At 52.7% G+C, this 18037-nt stretch overlaps 1 protein-coding gene across 1 annotated transcript in view; it reads left to right on the forward strand.

Moving 5' to 3' along the window:
- Positions 1–18037, forward strand: part of LOC144824368 (uncharacterized) — a 118333-nt gene that overhangs the window by 58844 nt on the left and 41452 nt on the right. Inside the window, exon 3 of the mRNA XM_078683480.1 lies at positions 13867–14058. Within this exon, the coding sequence (XP_078539606.1) occupies positions 13867–14058 (192 nt within the window). The remainder of the gene's footprint in view (positions 1–13866; positions 14059–18037) is intronic.

Here is an 18037-nt window from a genome sequence, read left to right on the forward strand (position 1 = left end):
GACTTCCCGGAGGTCAATTACAAAACGATATGTATTCTTATAATCCGGGGCACCATCAATCGATGTCTTCTTCAAAATCTGCAAAATAGGACTGTTACAAATGTTAGCAGCTGTCTCTTCTACTACACCCCTTTGAATGAGGTCTCGAATAATGTGCAACAAGGCCTGTTCACCTTCTGGTGAAATTTTATACTGAGGAATGCGGGGCAGCTGGGCATTAGGTTTCAAGGTTATTGATACGGGGGCTATTCTTAACTGACCGACATCAGTGTCTCCTGTAGCCCACAGTGTCCGAGGGATTGTAGAGAACTTAGGGGGAAGGTTCTCATTTTTAGCAAAATATTGAGCTGTGTTTACAGGTGGCTTCTGCATGGTCAAGTAAACACCATCAGTAGAAGAATAAATCCGTGCATTTAATTTTTTCAAAATGTCCAAACCCAAAAGGTTTTCGCCACAATTAGAAGTCAAGAGAAAAGGTGTATGCACGGAAATGGGGCCTATGGTAAAAGGCAGGGGTTTCGAAACGGGGCTTACCACCGGTATTCCAGAGAATCCTACTGATACATTATTTTGGCCAGACAGAGCAGCCCCTGGGACCAGTGTATGGGCAACGAAACTATTCATTGCCCCAGTATCCACTAGAAATGTTCCCGATGTTCCCAACAGTTCTCCTTGTACATAAGGTCCTCCTGGTCAACTGGTACTGTAATATGGTCCCCGCTCTGTCCATGGCTGTCTCATGCATAGTCTTGTCCATCGTACACATCATCCCTATAAGTCTTGTTGTAATACTGTCCGTTCTGGGGAATCATCAAAATAATTCTTTCGAGAACCCTCATGTTGCATATCCTCTCTTCGCATGCTGTTTCGGTCAATATTTCCTCGACACCTTCCCCGTCCTTTATTAGGACCATTCCTCGCCAGCAACAGAGGGCAATCCGCCCTCCAATGTCCTTCCTGCTTACAATAGGAACATTGATTTATACCAATGTTCGGGGGACCTCCTCTACCTCTTCCCGCTACTGCATCCCTTTGAAACGAGCCACGCACTCCCCGTTCTGCACCTTGTCCTCTACTGACTTGCTGCAACAGTACTCTAGTCTTTAAGTCCTTAGTCTTCTTCTCTGACTTTTCTTTGCTTTCATTTTCTCGATGTTCATAATATTGGGCCATACTGAGAATTACAGATGGAGCGGCCATAGTCCATGTGCTCTTAGCCACTTGGAGGCGGGACATAACTTCTGGGAGCAAATTGTAACAAACCTGTTCTCAAAAACTGTATCCCCCCTTCTGTGGATAGGTCCTGTCCACTGAAATCTATAAAGACTTTTCAAATCTAGTAAAGAAATCTGACACACTCTCATCTTTCTTCTGTTTACAGGCTGTTAATTTGTCCCAATCAACTTTTCGAGGAGGGAGGAGAGTCTTCATATATTCAATAATTTTATCTGGTACTGCTAGTACTTCGTCTCTAGGTTTTTCTCCAGGCTTTCGCTCCTTGTCCCAATTTTTTAATTGGTCCCACGTCCCACTTAATTCGGAAACATGGTCTGTATCATGTATTTGTCGCCAGATGTCTACCAGGATCAAGAGACCAAAAAATAACTCTATATCAGGTATAGTCATGATGGCAGAATTAGCAGCCTCGGCCAATTCTTTATAGTATGCAGTAGGATTTTTACGAGGGTCGGGGAGTTGAGCTTTTAGTGTGAGGACCTCGCTTCGTTTCCAAAGGGTATAAACCCATTGTTCCTGAATCCTAGCATCCACACAAGCCCTAGTTATTGCATTATTGGCATCTCTTATTTCCGGTAGTTCGGAATAGAAGAGGGGGTGCACCTCTCTCATGGGGTGCTGTGCTCCCCAATCAGCACACTTTCGGTACATTCGCTCGTGAAAATGTAGAAGAGTTGTTACGTTGTGATATACTTCATCAGCCTGTAATTGACATTTATGAGCTCAATCCCTTATATCACGCAGTATCTGAGGAGGGAGTCCCTCCTCAAAACACTGTTCCTGTTGGACAGGCCGCATGGTCGGGCTGTCCCCCCTCCCCGCAACGGGACCCAGACCCTGGCTCTCCCTGAATCCCCAACCAGAGTCCCCGGCGACCACCCGAAGTAACCTGCAATCCCTCCACCACAAGACACCAGCTCCGGACCCAGCTGGCCCGGGTCACCATCCGCACCCCGGCCTCGGCCCAGCCGCCATTTTGGGGGACTACAGCACGAGGCCGCGTGGCCTCAACTCGACCCTAACCCTGGTCCCGGCCGGCCCCGACATCGAGGCACCAACCTCCTCCCAGGAGGCAGAGTGACCACTTGGCGAGTCAATGGGAGAAGGAATCGTCAACGGCTCTCCTCCGCCAGGTGTCGATCACCCCAGGCCGCCCTGGGCGCTGGCTCCACCCCCCTGCTGGGTGTCTGGACTCCCTCATCCCGGACCTCCCGGCCCCCAGGCGCGAGGGTCCGGACATCAAAGGGGACCAGACCTATAACTGGGGCAGGGCCAGACCAGGAAGGCAGTTGTATCCTGGAGTCGAGAGACCCGAGAAGAACTCATCCGCGACTGGCCTGCTGGCGCTGCCGCGGCCCTCTGCCTCGTGAAACCATCGTCTTGGCCTGCTGGCGCTGCCGCGGCCCTCTGCCTCGTGAAACCATCGTCTTGGCCTGCTGGCGCTGCCGCGGCCCTCTGCCTCGTGAAACCATCGTCTTGGCCTGCTGGCGCTGCCGCGGCCCTCTGCCTCGTGAAAACCATCGTCTTGGCCTGCTGGCGCTGCCGCGGCCCTCTGCCTCGTGAAACCATCGTCTTGGCCTGCTGGTGCTGCCGCGGCCCGACTTGCAGACTCGCCAGCCTCGAGGATTGTGAGCTCACCTCTTGCCACCTCCTGTACCGACCCGGTACCAAGACTGTCCCGCTACCCCCTTTTTCCCTACAGAGACTAGAAGTGAGAGGACCCTCGGGTCCGATATATCCTGTATCGCCAATATCCGTGCCCTACAAACCTTATATAAAAGTATTGAACTCAACCTGGTGTGGTGGCTGTTTGTGGGGAGGGAGGTGACATATCTGTACAATCGCCGGAGGTGGTCCTCATCGGGGACCTCTCCCTCAGTAGACGGCCGACCCTCAGGGTCCCCGTCTAACATTGGTGGCCAGCGGCGCGATCCGAACCTACGCATAATAGTACAGAGAGTCACTCTCCCCACGACACACAACCACCATGACAACAGAGAGCGGAACAACGGAAAAATTCCAGATGGAAAAATTGGAAGACTACAACCACCGGGAACTGAAGCAATATTGCATAGAACTTGGCCTTCCAACCACAGGTCTGAGCACAAAGGAAGACTTCAAACGAGCCCTAGAAGCTTGGGCAGAAACGGGTACGGCCGTACCCCGAACACGAACAACCGAAACGGGCCCCGCACCAATTGAAGAAAGAAGAGCGGGTCTCTCCCTGGAAGAGATCCAAGAAAGAGACAAAAGCAGACTCCACGAATTAGAACTGGCCCGACTTCGCTTGGATGGAGAACTCAAACTGGCGGAACAAAAAATAACTCTGGAACACTTACGGCTCCGAGAGGAGCGAGAAGAGAAGCAAAAACAGAGAGAGCTAGAGGAAAAGAAACTAGCGTACGAACATGAGCGCAATCTCAAGGAACTGGAAATCCAGAAACAGAATAAAGAACTCGGGTTCCCCGAACGACCGACCCTGCCTGCCTCTACCGAGCCCAAGGTTCACATCCCCAAAGATGTCATCCGGGAATACTACAAGAACGATGATATACAGCAGTGGTTTAAAGCCTATGAGGTGGCCATGACCTCCCACCGGATTCCCCGGAGCGACTGGGGAGCCGGGTTATGGGAGAGGTTTGTCAACGAAGGGCGGGACGCCCTGCTGCAACTCCCGGACCATCTGATGACATCCTACGACCACATGAAGGCCGCCCTCCTCACTCGATACGGGCTCACACCCGAGATGTACCGCCAGCGGTTCCGCGACTGCAAACGGATTCCGGGTACGACTTGGGTGGAGTACGTGAACTTCTTTAGTCGAGCCTTCGAAGGGTGGATCAAGGGCAACAAAGTGACCACCTACGAACAACTTTTTGACCTTATCGTATGGGAGCACCTGTCTAACAACTGCTTCGTGGAACTCCGGCAACACCTCTTGGACAGTAAACTAACCGAACCTCGACAACTCGCCGCCGAAGCCGACCGGTGGGAAAGCACCCGAGTTGGCCGGAACGGACCCAGCGAATCATCCAGACCGTACCCAGGGCCCCATCGCCCCCGGGGAGGAGGAGGAGGGGGCCAGGGTCGGGGGAGAGACCCCGGCCCCTTGTCACCCACAAGCAACCCCTCGACCCCGGCCGGCCGAGGGAGCCCGGCCATCCGGGCCGGTTTCCGGGCCAACGTTATGTGCCACAGATGCCAGCGACCCGGCCTCTACGCCAGTGATCCCAACTGCCCAAAGAATCCGAACACTACCCCCCGCCAGGTCGCAGCGGCCGCCCTAGGGGAAGAACTAATCCCGGACGACCAAGAAGAGTACGAGACCGACCCCTCTGAGTGGGCACCAGCCGCCATGGCGCTGGTCTGCTTGGGGGAGAGAGAGATGATTCCGCGGGCCCCCCTCCCCGCCAACACGCAGAAGTACAGCCAGTGGGTCAACATTAATGGCCGCCGGGCAGAAGCCCTACGCGACACCGGGGCCAGTGTAACGGCAGTCCGACGCCACCTTGTCACTCCAGACCAAATCCTGCCGAACATTCTTTGCCCTGTCCGATCAGCAGACAACTCCCAAAGTCTGTGTCGCATGGCCTGCGTCCCCTTCGAGTGGGGAGGAGTAACAGGGATGTTAAAGGTAACTGTCCGCGATGATGCCCCCGTGGATTGCCTCCTAGGAAACGACCTCGAAAGCTCTCCCTGGGCAGCCGTCGAACGGAGAGAACACCTGGGGATGCTCGGCCTCCCCGAATGGGTCTGCGTCACGACCCGGTCCATGACCGCCCGCGCGGTCCCCAGTCTAGAAGAGCCCGAGTGGCCGGAACCTCCTTCCGCGCTCATCCCAGAGGAGGCCGCCCCAGAAGCCAGTCCCTCGACCCAAACAGAAGAAGGATCCGACCAGCTTCGGGACGTCCCTGACCTGGCACAATGGCGTCAGGAGGGAGGCCCCACTCAGGAACAATTCCGGGCCGAACAGAAAACATGTCCCTCTCTCGAAGGACTCCGGCAGCAAGCCCTGGCCCAGAGCACAGGGGATACCTCGGGGGCCCACTGGATCTACTGGGACCAAGACCTGCTCTACAGCGAGCAGAAAATTGCAGAACTAGGAGCCAGTCGGGTACTGGTGGTGCCCCTTCGCTTCCGAGACTTTCTCCTGAACTTAGCCCACGATGTCCCCCTTGCCGGACACCTGGGACAGGATAAAACCTACGACCGCCTGGTGACCCATTTTTTCTGGCCCCAAATGCGAAAGGATGTCACCAACCACTGCAGGGCCTGCCCCACCTGCCAGGCCAGCGGAAAAAGTGGCCGAAAAATCAAAGCACCTTTACAACCCTTTCCTGTCGTCACCACCCCGTTCGAACGAGTGGGAATAGACATTGTGGGGCCCCTCGACCCCCGAACAGCCCAAGGACACCGGTTCATCCTGGTCCTAGTAGACCACGCCACCCGCTATCCCGAGGCCATCCCTCTTCGGACTGTGACGGCCCCCGTGGTGGGCCGAGCCCTGATGGGGATCTTCTCCCGGGTGGGGTTCCCCCGGGAGGTCGTCAGCGACAGGGGCACGAACTTTATCTCCAGATATATGAAGTCTCTCTGGCAACAATGCGGGGTCACCTACAAATTCACGACCCCCTATCACCCGCAAGGAAACGGACTGGTCGAGAGGTTCAACCGCACCCTCAAGGGAATGATTATGGGCCTAGAGGAACCCCTTCGACGCCAGTGGGACGTGCTACTTCCATGCCTCCTGTTTGCCTATCGGGAGGTCCCGCAGAAATCCCTCGGCTTCAGCCCATTTGAACTCCTGTACGGGCACCCCGTCCGGGGCCCCCTCAGCCTAGTCAAGGAAGGTTGGGAGCAGCCTCCCCAGAAAACTCCCCCAGACATCTACAGGTATCTCCTGGCCCTTCGCAACCAGACCCGGCGGTTCCGAGAAACCGCCAAAGCCAATCTCGAGGCCAGTCAGGAGGACATGAAGAGATGGTACGATCAGCACGCATCCTCCATTGAGTTCAAACCGGGACAACGGGTCTGGGTGATGTCCCCGGTTGAACCCTGTGCACTCCAAGACAAATGGTCCGGACCCTTCAAGGTGATGGAACGCAAGGGGCCCGTCACCTATTTAATCGACATGGAGACTGCCCGGAACCCTCTACGGGTCCTCCATGCCAACAGGCTCAAACCCCATTTTGTGCGATCCGAACTCAGCCTCCTGATGGCTACCGATAACGGGACGGAAGAAGACTCCGAACCCCTTCCGGACTTACTGAGGACCCTCGAGCGGGATGGCTCAGTGGAAGGGGTCCAGCTCTCCGAGGCCCTGTCCCCGGAGCAACGCCAAGACTGTCAAGCCCTCCTGAGGCGGTTCGCCTCCCTGTTCTCCCTCACACCCGGAGTCACCCCCTGGTGCCTTCACGATGTGGACACCGGGGACAGCCCTCCTATTCGACACCGGGCGTACCGCGTACCAGACCGGGTGCGCGCCTGCATCCAGACCGAGGTGTCCAAAATGCTGGCCCTAGGAGTGATCGAACCCTCAGACAGCCCCTGGGCAAGCCCAGTCGTCCTGGTTCCCAAGGCGGCCGCCCCGGGCGTTGCCCCTGAGCTCCGGTTCTGCGTGGACTATCGGGGGCTGAATGCAGTTACCAGGACCGACGCTCACCCCATCCCCCGGGCAGATGAGCTAATTGACCGGATGGGGGCCGCCCGCTACCTGAGCATCTTCGACCTAACGGCGGGCTACTGGCAGATCGCCCTCACCCCTAGGGCCCAAGAACGTTCCGCCTTCTCTACCCCGGACGGGCACTACCACTTTAAAGTAATGCCCTTCGGCATGAAAAACGCTCCGGCAACGTTCCAACGGCTGGTGAACCAGGTACTGGCGGGCCTGGAAGACTTCAGCGCCGCCTACCTGGACGACATTGCTGTGTACAGCCATCAGTGGACCGACCACCTCCGCCACCTGCCGGAGGTTCTACACGCCCTCCACCAAGCCGGGCTCACCATCAAGGCCAGCAAGTGCCAGGTTGGCCAAGGGTCCGTGACCTACCTGGGACACCAAGTGGGAAGCGGGCTGGTGGCCCCTCTCCAGCTCAAGATTGCTGCCATCCAGGCCTGGCAACCCCCTACGACCCAAACGGAGGTCCGGGCCTTCCTGGGGCTCACCGGATACTACCGGCGGTTCGTGAAGGACTATGGCAGCATCGTGGGGCCCCTCACAGAGCTCACCTCCAAGAAGAGCCCCAAAACAGTCAACTGGACCCCGGACTGCCAATCGGCCTTCGAGAAATTGAAGACCGCCATGTGCACGGCCCCCGTGCTCCAGGCTCCCGACTACAGCCGGGAATTCATTGTGCAGACGGACGCCTCCGATCATGGTGTGGGGGCCGTCCTCTCCCAACTCAACCCCGAAGGGGTCGACCAACCAGTGGCCTTCATCAGCAGACGCCTACTGCCCCGAGAACAGCGCTGGAGCACCATTGAGAGGGAGGCCTTCGCCGTAGTCTGGGCACTCAAGAAGCTCCGGCCCTACCTCTTCGGCACCCACTTCCGGGTGCAAACAGACCACCGACCCCTGCAATGGCTGATGCAAATGCGGGGGGAGAACCCGAAGCTGTTGCGCTGGTCCATCTCCCTACAGGGGATGGACTTCACGGTGGAACATCGTCCAGGCCAGGACCACGCCAACGCAGACGGCCTGTCACGCTTTTTCCGCCTCAGCGAGGAGAGTCCCCAGGAAGATGGCTGACTCTCCCCGCCTTCAGCTGGGGGGGACGCATGTTGGACAGGCCGCATGGTCGGGCTGTCCCCCCTCCCCGCAACGGGACCCGGACCCTGGCTCTCCCTGAATCCCCAACCAGAGTCCCCGGCGACCACCCGAAGTAACCTGCAATCCCTCCACCACAAGACACCAGCTCCGGACCCAGCTGGCCCGGGTCACCATCCGCACCCGGGCCTCGGCCCAGCCGCCATTTTGGGGGACTACAGCACGAGGCCGCGTGGCCTCAACTCGACCCTAACCCTGGGCCCGGCCGGCCCCGACATCGAGGCACCAACCTCCTCCCAGGAGGCAGAGTGACCACTTGGCGAGTCAATGGGAGAAGGAATCGTCAACGGCTCTCCTCCGCCAGGTGTCGATCACCCCAGGCCGCCCTGGGCGCTGGCTCCACCCCCCTGCTGGGTGTCTGGACTCCCTCATCCCGGACCTCCCGGCCCCCAGGCGCGAGGGTCCGGACATCAAAGGGGACCAGACCTATAACTGGGGCAGGGCCAGACCAGGAAGGCAGTTGTATCCTGGAGTCGAGAGACCCGAGAAGAACTCATCCGCGACTGGCCTGCTGGCGCTGCCGCGGCCCTCTGCCTCGTGAAACCATCGTCTTGGCCTGGTGGCGCTGCCGCGGCCCTCTGCCTCGTGAAACCATCGTCTTGGCCTGCTGGCGCTGCCGCGGCCCTCTGCCTCGTGAAACCATCGTCTTGGCCTGCTGGCGCTGCCGCGGCCCTCTGCCTCGTGAAAACCATCGTCTTGGCCTGCTGGCGCTGCCGCGGCCCTCTGCCTCGTGAAACCATCGTCTTGGCCTGCTGGCGCTGCCGCGGCCCGACTTGCAGACTCGCCAGCCTCGAGGATTGTGAGCTCACCTCTTGCCACCTCCTGTACCGACCCGGTACCAAGACTGTCCCGCTACCCCCTTTTTCCCTACAGAGACTAGAAGTGAGAGGACCCTCGGGTCCGATATATCCTGTATCGCCAATATCCGTGCCCTACAAACCTTATATAAAAGTATTGAACTCAACCTGGTGTGGTGGCTGTTTGTGGGGAGGGAGGTGACATATCTGTACAATCGCCGGAGGTGGTCCTCATCGGGGACCTCTCCCTCAGTAGATGGCCGACCCTCAGGGTCCCCGTCTAACAGTTCCCATAGTGAAATCAGTCGAATCACCATACTTTCTAGAGCCAGCTGTTGTGCAACTGGTTCAAAATTTTTTATAGTGCTCCAAATGTCTTCCAAGGTGTAAATAGTGTTCCGCATCCACTAGGATGCCTGAACTATTATGGCCCTCCTTTCTTCCGCACCCAACAACGACTGAGTATAGGCTCGCTGACTACTCAAGTCAGAGCTAGGTAGCTTGGGCGTGGTATCCAGGCCAGCCATACATTGTGGATCCATGGCAGTCTGAACCGGAGGGGAGAGAAATACAGGGTGCGAAGGGGAGGGAACAGCCGCGTCCGGCTGTAAGGATATTAAGGGTGAGGTAGTCTGTCGTAGAGTTGGAGGGGGAAGTAAGGTACTCCGTACTGATCCATCAGCAGGGGCCGTGGCGACCGTTCCCACTGGTGCTCCAGCGGCAGATGCTGCTTCCAGTTGGTCGGCTCGTACCAAAGGCACGGCTGGGTATAAACCCTGCGGAGCATAAGGGGGAGGTGGTCGAGCTTCCAATAAGTCTTCTATCTCATCTCCAGTATCTGGTCGCGCCACATAACTTTTATCCGTTTCTAAACGGAACTGCCTATCCATCCGTATAATGTTCTCTTCCACCTTCCCTTTATCGTAAGCTACGGCCTTCTGGGTGACTGTCTGTCCTGTTTTAATCTTTCCCAACTTCTCTTCTCTAATCCATCGTCGTTTTGCCTCCTTTAACCATAGGTTCAAGGAATCAAACATCGACTGATGGCTTTTCTTCATAAACAATTTATTTTGTATGTAATTTATCTTCTTCTCATCAAATGACCCCGTTAGAGGCCATTGTAAATCAGAATTATCTTTTGTATACTTGTGCCAAAGGGAATTAAATAAAATTGGCTGTAGAACATGTTTGACATACATATCAAAACTGGGACTGCCCTCGGGAGGGGCAGGCTGACTTTCTTCGAGCCGTGTACCTCGCCGACAGCAGCACCCAAAACATATTTTGCTAAAACAAGACATTATAATAATCACATGATTCTATTCACAAACTTCAAAACCCATTCACATTCGGACACGTCCTTCTCATCACTCACTCTCTCACTTTCTTTTAATCGTTGCAATAAAGTGCTGTAAAACAGTGCAAGGCAATAACTCCTCAGTGTTTATTCTATACAAATGACGTCTTCAAAAACGAACAGAGCCCGTCGACTCTTGTTCGGGGAATCGATAAAAAATGAATTCCGGACCAACAAAATTCAACAACAAAAAGAAACAGTCACTAGACTGTTCTGAGATCACCTGGCAGGTGAACCACGAACCCTCTTACAGGCCATCCCATAGTCCTCTTCTGGTTGGGCCGGGTGCCTTGGCACGTAGCTCCAGAACCCTAGCTTACCCAGTTGCTCCCAGGGCTTTCCCGAAGAGGATTCAGCTGAGCAAGTAACTCTGTACAACGCTAAGGCACAAGGTGTGGTCTCAAGTTTTCACCAAACAAGTCCGTGAGGTATCTACCCATACAGCCACTTCGCTGCGACATCAGACCCCCAAATTCCCCGGCCACCAACAAAAACAGTTAACCGTTACCAAAGAAAACACTTCTTCCAAGCGTTCCTTATCCAATCCAATCAAAAAGTCACTCACCTGGTGCACTCAGGTCGATTGCGAATTCTCCACTGCCGACACCTAAACAGACGGACACAGTCTGTTCTTCTCTCGGGTTAAGCCCGTAGGATTTCGGCGTAGGGTCTTCAGCAGCTGGGAGGGATACTGGGCTCGAGAGTAGAGTTGCTTGTTTTCATACCACAAACGAGTGTTTCAAATCAGGATCCTCTTTCCGTCCACCCACTCGGCCGAGACTCCTCCTTGTCCCTTCACTCCTGTTTACAGGAGGGGACGACCCTATCGCGGAGTCCCGGCGGAGTCGGCAACTGAAGGATTCAAATATTATACTAATGGACCATACTCACCAATGGCCAATATACCAATATCTTTAATAAGAATTCAGTCGGCGATGGAGAAGGTTCAATCGTTTATTCAGCCAATACAAGCCCTGACAAGGGAGCCTCAGTCTACACGATCCTCAGAGGTGCGCAGAGGAGACTGACTTCATACAAATGAGACAAAGCATATATACGTTTCACACACCCCACGATTTCACCTTACTTGGAGAAATACAAGTTGTCAGCAGGCCAGCAGGAAAACCCATATAAGGCACAATTGATTGCTAGTAGCTAGGCCTAAGCTATTCCAGGGGCAGGTCAGTAAGGTGCCTCCCTTTCTATCTGTAGCTCGGGGAGTACAGGAACGGGATCTGCTAGAATGTGCGCATCCCACAAGAAGGGCAGGTGTGACCTTGGGTTTCCCTGAGCTACAAACTAGCAAGAGGAGCAGACAGCGAAACCGGCCATCGTGGTTTCGTATAGAAGGCTAAATCACGTGATTTGAGGGAAACAGTACTTGCTCACAGAGAAACGAAACAAAATGGCTTCGGTCATATCAATAGGTTTAGGTGAACTAAAAGCGAATCATTTCATACTACATTAATACAACGAAATGATGCAATGCTAATCAAAAAGTTATACGGTTATATTGTATATATTAGGCCAATAATATATGTTTATCGAATTTATATCCCATCACGTACAATACCAAATCACAGCTAGGAAGGAATGCACATTTTACAACCTTTCCCAATCGTGATTTGATATATGGGACAAAACTTATGTTTTTCCAACAAAATTATAGTACATAGCAAGTTTTGGGTGGCAAACCCTGTGATTTTGTGAATTGTAAGAGTTTTTGATTGTAAAATGGCTTTGTAAATCTAACCCTAAATTGGGCTTCTAAACAATTGACTTGCAATAGTGCTCATCTGTTTTCATTATTTACGTCCATTACTAATTTTCTGTTTTAAAGTATTTTTAATTGGCCCTTATAGCTCTAAGGATTGTTTATGCAATATTACTATTCTGTTCCGGATGTCTATTCATATAAATGAAATATGTGACCTTGTCTAAGTTTTGTATCTATGTATGTGGTATGTATAGAGCGCTAACATAGCTAAAAGGCAACAGAGCATTTTTATAGGTTCAAAGGCAAAGATACAGTTATATTGTGATTGGAGAGTCAGCTGTTTAATAATAACAAATGCACACTGCTACTGCATTGCGACCTAAAGTTCTTTAAGGGGGTGGATAGTTAGCGCTTTTTTCATTTGAAGCAAGAGTGAGCATTACTGGTTGTTATAAGATTGTTATTCATATCCTGGAATGCATTGATGGAGAAGGCCTGTTGCCTTGTTGTTGATTGTTCCACCTCTTTGTCTTCAGTCTGATAGTGTCCTTGCTGTAGGTCCACAAGAGATGGTGGTTGCTTGCTAGACATGCACGGGGGCCGGTCGTTAAGGCTTTGTAGATGATACAGCTGGTTTTGACGATGCTAAAGGCTGTGAAGTGCAATCAGTGGAGATCCATCAGGGTGGGGGTCATTGGTCATAGTTCTTCAGGTCCATCATTAGCCGTCCTGCTGCACCACTGTATGAAGATGAATGACGGGTCTAAAGTTGCTTCCTAGGCGGCCTCACTTATTAGAAAAAGCTGCTCACAGGCCGCCTTAGTTTTTTGGCAATGTGCTCCGTGAAGAGGGTGAACTAGCTTCAGCTGAAAATGTGTGTTTACATCCATCCAGGTTCTTTGTCTTTGAGGCAGCTATGGCTAGTTGTTGGATGTTGTTCTTGGGGAACATCAGGATGTTTATTTTGGTCAGATTAATCTTCAGGTAGGTGCTATACATCCAAGTCTGGACGAGGTACAAGAAGCACGTTTAGAACTGGATGTCTCTCCCAGGTGTGACCTTCAAATACAGTTGTGAGTCATGAGTGGAGTGGAGACTTTTGATGTCATCTGTGAGTAGAGCCAGAAGGGCTCAATTTTGGGACTGAAGAGGATGCAGAACAATATGAGACTCTGAGGCTCTTCACAGGTGAGCCTCATCTTTGGGGACCTGCAGGTGCCCATGTGATTGAACTCATATCCGTTGGATAGGCAGGTGGAGAATCAGTAAAGGGCGTCTCCATGGAAACACATTCAAGATTAAACAGTGTCAATGAGGATGGGGTGGCCAATAGTGCTGAAGGCAGCTGAGAGGTTCAGTAATATCGGGAGGCAGGGGTCATCTGTTTGGAATCAGAAGGATACTGTCTGTGATATGTAGGTTAGTTGGGTCATCTGTTTTGGTGATCTGAAGGATGCGGTCTGTGATATGGAGGTTAGTTGTCTCCACGCTGCAGCTCGGTCTGACACCAGATTGATAGTCATGCTGGAGAAGGTTGGTGTTGATCTTGAAGTTGGGCGTTGTCTGCTTCTTCTGTGATCTTGTTACGATATGGGTGATATCAAGACCTGAATAGTAGAACACATTAGATGTCCTGGACCAATCAGCATTGCTTTTCATCTGTCTAGTAGTCCACATATAGATCCTGATTATCATGGTCATTCTCTTTTATTGTTACATCAATCGAGTCAGTCATTTCTAACACTTTACAAATGTTTGCATTGATGGTGGAAAGTGCCTCTTAAGTGCTCGTTGTTATTACTGGTAAACAATGTGGACCTATGTTGGTCTTGCTGAAGAGAACCTTTGCTTCATTGCTCCTCGCTCAGTCTCACAGCTGTTTATTCTTCCTGTCTGTACCCACTCTGTCTCTCCTGGTCCTTCTGTCTTGCAGTAGAGCGAGAAATATTCTACAATCCCAAAGCACGGAGCTCTGCTGATCTCCAGTCTTATGCAAAGAGCTGTGCTGGTCTACAACATGTCGTTCAAAATGATGACCAGTCATTCCAGACTTCTGTAGCCTCTCTCCTGAAAACCACTCGATGCCTCCGTCCAGCTGAAAAGAATCATATTCTATTTCAAAAAGGTATGTGATTGTAGAGTATGTGTATACTGTGTGCATAACAAGGGAGGGAAGCCGGTGTGCACCAAGGATGAGTGCATAACATGTCAGGAATGTCAGTGTGCACCAGGGATCAGTGCATAACAAGGGAGGGATGTCAGGGTGCACCAGGGATCAGTGCATAACAAGGGAGGGATGTCAGTGTGCACCAGGGATCAGTGCATAAAATGTGAGGGATGTCAGCGTGCACCAGGGATCAGTGCATAACAAGGGAGGGATGTCAGCGTGCACTACGGATCAGTGCATAGCAAGTGAGGGATGTCAGCGTGCACCATGGATCAGTGCAACCAAGGGAGGGATGTCAGTGTGCACCAGGGATCAGTGCATAACAAGGGAGGAATGTCAGCGAGCACCAGGGATAATTGCATAACAAGGGAGGGATGTCCGTGTGCACCAAGGATCAGTGCATAACAAGGGAGGGATGTCAGTGTGCACCAGGGATCAGTGCATAACAATGGGGGGATGTCAGCGTGCACCAGGGATCAGTGCAGAACAAGGGAGGGATGTCAGCATGCAACAGGGATCAGTGCAACCAAGGGAGGGATGTTAGTGAGCACCAGGGATCAGTGCATAACAAGGGAGGGATATCAGTGTGCACCAGGGATCAGTGCATAACAAGGGAGGGATGTCAGTGTGCACCAGGGATCAGTGCATAACAAGAGAAGGATGTCAGCATGCACCAGGGATCAGTGCATAACAAGGGAGGGATGTAAGCGTGCACCAGGGATCAGTGCATAACAAGGGAGAGATGTCATCGTGCACCAGGAATCAGTGCATAACAAGGGAGGGATGTCAGCGTGCACCAGGAATCAGTGCATAACATGTCAGGGGTGTCTGCGTGCGCCAGGGATCAGTGCATAAAATGTCAGGGATGTCAGTGTGCACCAGGGATCAGAGCATAACAAGGGAGGGATGTCAGTGTGCACCAGGGACCAGTGGTGTATAACAACCGAGGGATGTCAGTGTGCACCAGTGATCAGTGCATAACAAGGGAGAGATGTCAGTGTGCACCAGGGATAAGTGCATAACAAGGGAGGGATGTCAGTGTGCACCAGGGATCAGTGACTTATGAAGGTGTGAAGTGGAATCAGTAGATCCGTGGGTTCATGAAGCAGCCTGGTAAAATGTGTGTAAGGTCTGCCACTGCAGAGCCTGCGTGGAGTCTCGTACTGTAATGCTGACTGGGCAAGTGCACCCACTTGCGAGTCCCTAAACCTTCCCTTTTCTTCATATCAGCGACCCCTATGGTAGGCCCAAGGGCAGAGTGCATTGTAAGTATAAAGTAGGACATGCCCTGGTGTGTGTGGCATGTCCTAGTTGTGATTTACAGCCATTTTCGTTTTTCACCGTTGCAAGGCTACCTGTTCTCCATAGGCTAGTAGGGGCAGTTAGATTATTAAATTTTTATAATCCTAACTGACTCAGGGAAAATGGTAGAAATTCGATTTTAGTATGCCTGAACTCAGAAGGGTGCGCGGCTCTATCGAAGCAGAGCAGAAGGATACAGACGCCGAGCGAGCAGGGGCCCCGGTGGGAGCTGTGAGAGGCTTCCTTGGGTTCTCTCGGGTGTATCCAGCCTTCGCCTCCGCCCCAAGCCCAAGCCTAAGCCCCCCCCGCACCTTGAGGTTCTGCTCTCCTGCTCTCCTTCAACTGTGCTGACGGGAGGCCGAGAAGCAGAGAAGCAGAGACCTTGCAGAGACCTTGCAGAGACCTTGCACAAACGCCGGACGCTCTGGCCAGCTCAGAGCCCCCAGCTTACGGCGGACCGGCAGGACCACAGCATCCCAGCAGCCCCCTACGGTGGTTTCCTGGGGCTCCAGTATCTCCAGTATCCTGGTATCCTGGTATCCTGGGGCTCTGAGCCCGAGCCCGAGCTGGGGAAAGAAGGAACCAAGGAGCGAGGATCGAGGGGCCAGGAGAATCGGTGAGTTGGTGAGCCAGCAGGTCAGCAGGTCAGCAGGGCATCAACGGAGGCCAACGGAAGAAGCTGCGAGGGAGAGCTGCCTCTGGGTAGGGCGGAGGTAGGGGGTGAGACTGCAAGCAGGGGCTGAGGTCGAGACTGTAAACACAAACCCCGAGCCTCATGACCAGACCCCAGAGCCCAACCCCCAAGCACTGAGCCTCATGAGAGAGAGTGAGTGAGTGAGTGGGGAAGCGATTATAGAGCACGACCACAGCACACGCACCGCTGGCTTGGCCACCAGCCCACCAGCCCGCGCGCCCCTCCAGTGACGACAGGGACAGAGATAGAGACAGAGACACATGAGGAGGAAGTCTGAGGAGGAAGACTAGAGGGACTTAACAGGCACCCCGTCTCGCAGCCCCCTTCCCCTTCATCCACCGCATTCTGAGATCAAAGACTCACCCCAGACTGACACAAGTAGCGTCAAGGTCTGCCAAACCCCAGTCCGGCACTCCCTCCTGCGCAGCGGATCCAGAGGCTTGCACAGGGGGGCTGGAGGGCCGGAGCGAAAGAGAGCAGCAACAAACCCCACCTCACAGACCCTGGTCCATCATGAGATCAGGAAAAGTGAGAAAGTCCTTCACAAAACCAGCAGCTAGACCGAAAAGGGGGGTCATAAAAGACACTGGAGCTCCCCCACCACTTACAGATGACAATCCTTGCAAAATAATAAATGCAAGCGAAAAGGAAAGCTTAAACGAACCTAACACCAGCAAAGAAGCCATCGACGACAAGGGCTGCCTCTGGTTTACTGGCTCGGAGTCTTCCGAACGCACCATTACAACAAAAACAAGGGGCCCAATAAATGCAACAAAACTAAACAAAACATCCAAAGTGCTAAAAAGAGCCAGAACCGAAGATCTCATAACTATAGACAGAGACTCAACATGCAAATCTCTACACACTTATCAACCAAAAATATACACAAAATTTGCGTTCTTAAAAAACCCAGGAGCAGCAATCTTTACAAACAACGGGGACTTAGAACTACTACCCACTCCTCTGGAGCCTGGGAAGATAAAATATCCTCCCCTACAAGCACAACAATCAGAGGAAGCAGTGGGAGTCCCAAAACTGGTGGTAGCGGACGTCCAGCTAGCCTACCACCAGAAGGCACCAATCGAAAGCGGGCAAAAAACCAACAAGGATGAAAAAGAGGAAAAAGCACGCACAATAACAAATTGGCCTGCGAAGCCTAGCAGCCCACCAAACACTGCTCTAATTAGCCCCCAAAGCACGCAGATTCTGATTAAAAGGACAATAATAGAAAGCTCCCCAGCAAAGGACATCTCGCCAAGTGGGCTAAGACCAAACAAGGTACTAAACGCCTCTATGATTTCCATACCGCAAGAACAATCGGACTGGTGCAACTCACCAACTGGATCGCCGCAGCAAAAAGCCCTGGGCAAACAGGATGGAGTGGGAACGATATCGCAATTAACAAGCACACCACCATCAATGCTTATGGGCGCACGAGACGGCCTCCAAACGTCCAACACACCAATACACCTAACACACCCAAAAGCCAGAAAAAAGGGAATCACTACGCCACAGCCAACGACATGACCTTTCTATCAACACAGGAGTGGCAAGATTTAGTGGCAGCCTATAATTTAAAACCCACTAACACTTCAAGTACCAGTAGACCAGCGAACGAGAGTAAAACCTTGCACATCACGTTCTGGGCAAATCTATTAAATACAATACAACTTTCTGCAACAGCTCTTCAATACCAATCAGAGAAACTGGACATGCAGCTAACAGTACTACAAACACTAGCCGAGTTCACCGCCGGGATCGAACGGAAACTAGGTGATCTAAATGGCCTTATAAAAAGGGGACAGGAAGCAGTAGAACTTTCAGCAAAAACAGAATGTGACTGTTCCCCAATAATAAACAAATTATCAACACTACCAACCATGCTAGAAAACCTCTTGGACGACCTGAAACCAAAGATAGCATCAGCTCCAACAGGACCAC

This window comes from Lissotriton helveticus, chromosome 3_1 (genome assembly GCF_964261635.1).
Source record: "Lissotriton helveticus chromosome 3_1, aLisHel1.1, whole genome shotgun sequence".
Classification (NCBI taxonomy): domain Eukaryota; kingdom Metazoa; phylum Chordata; class Amphibia; order Caudata; family Salamandridae; genus Lissotriton; species Lissotriton helveticus.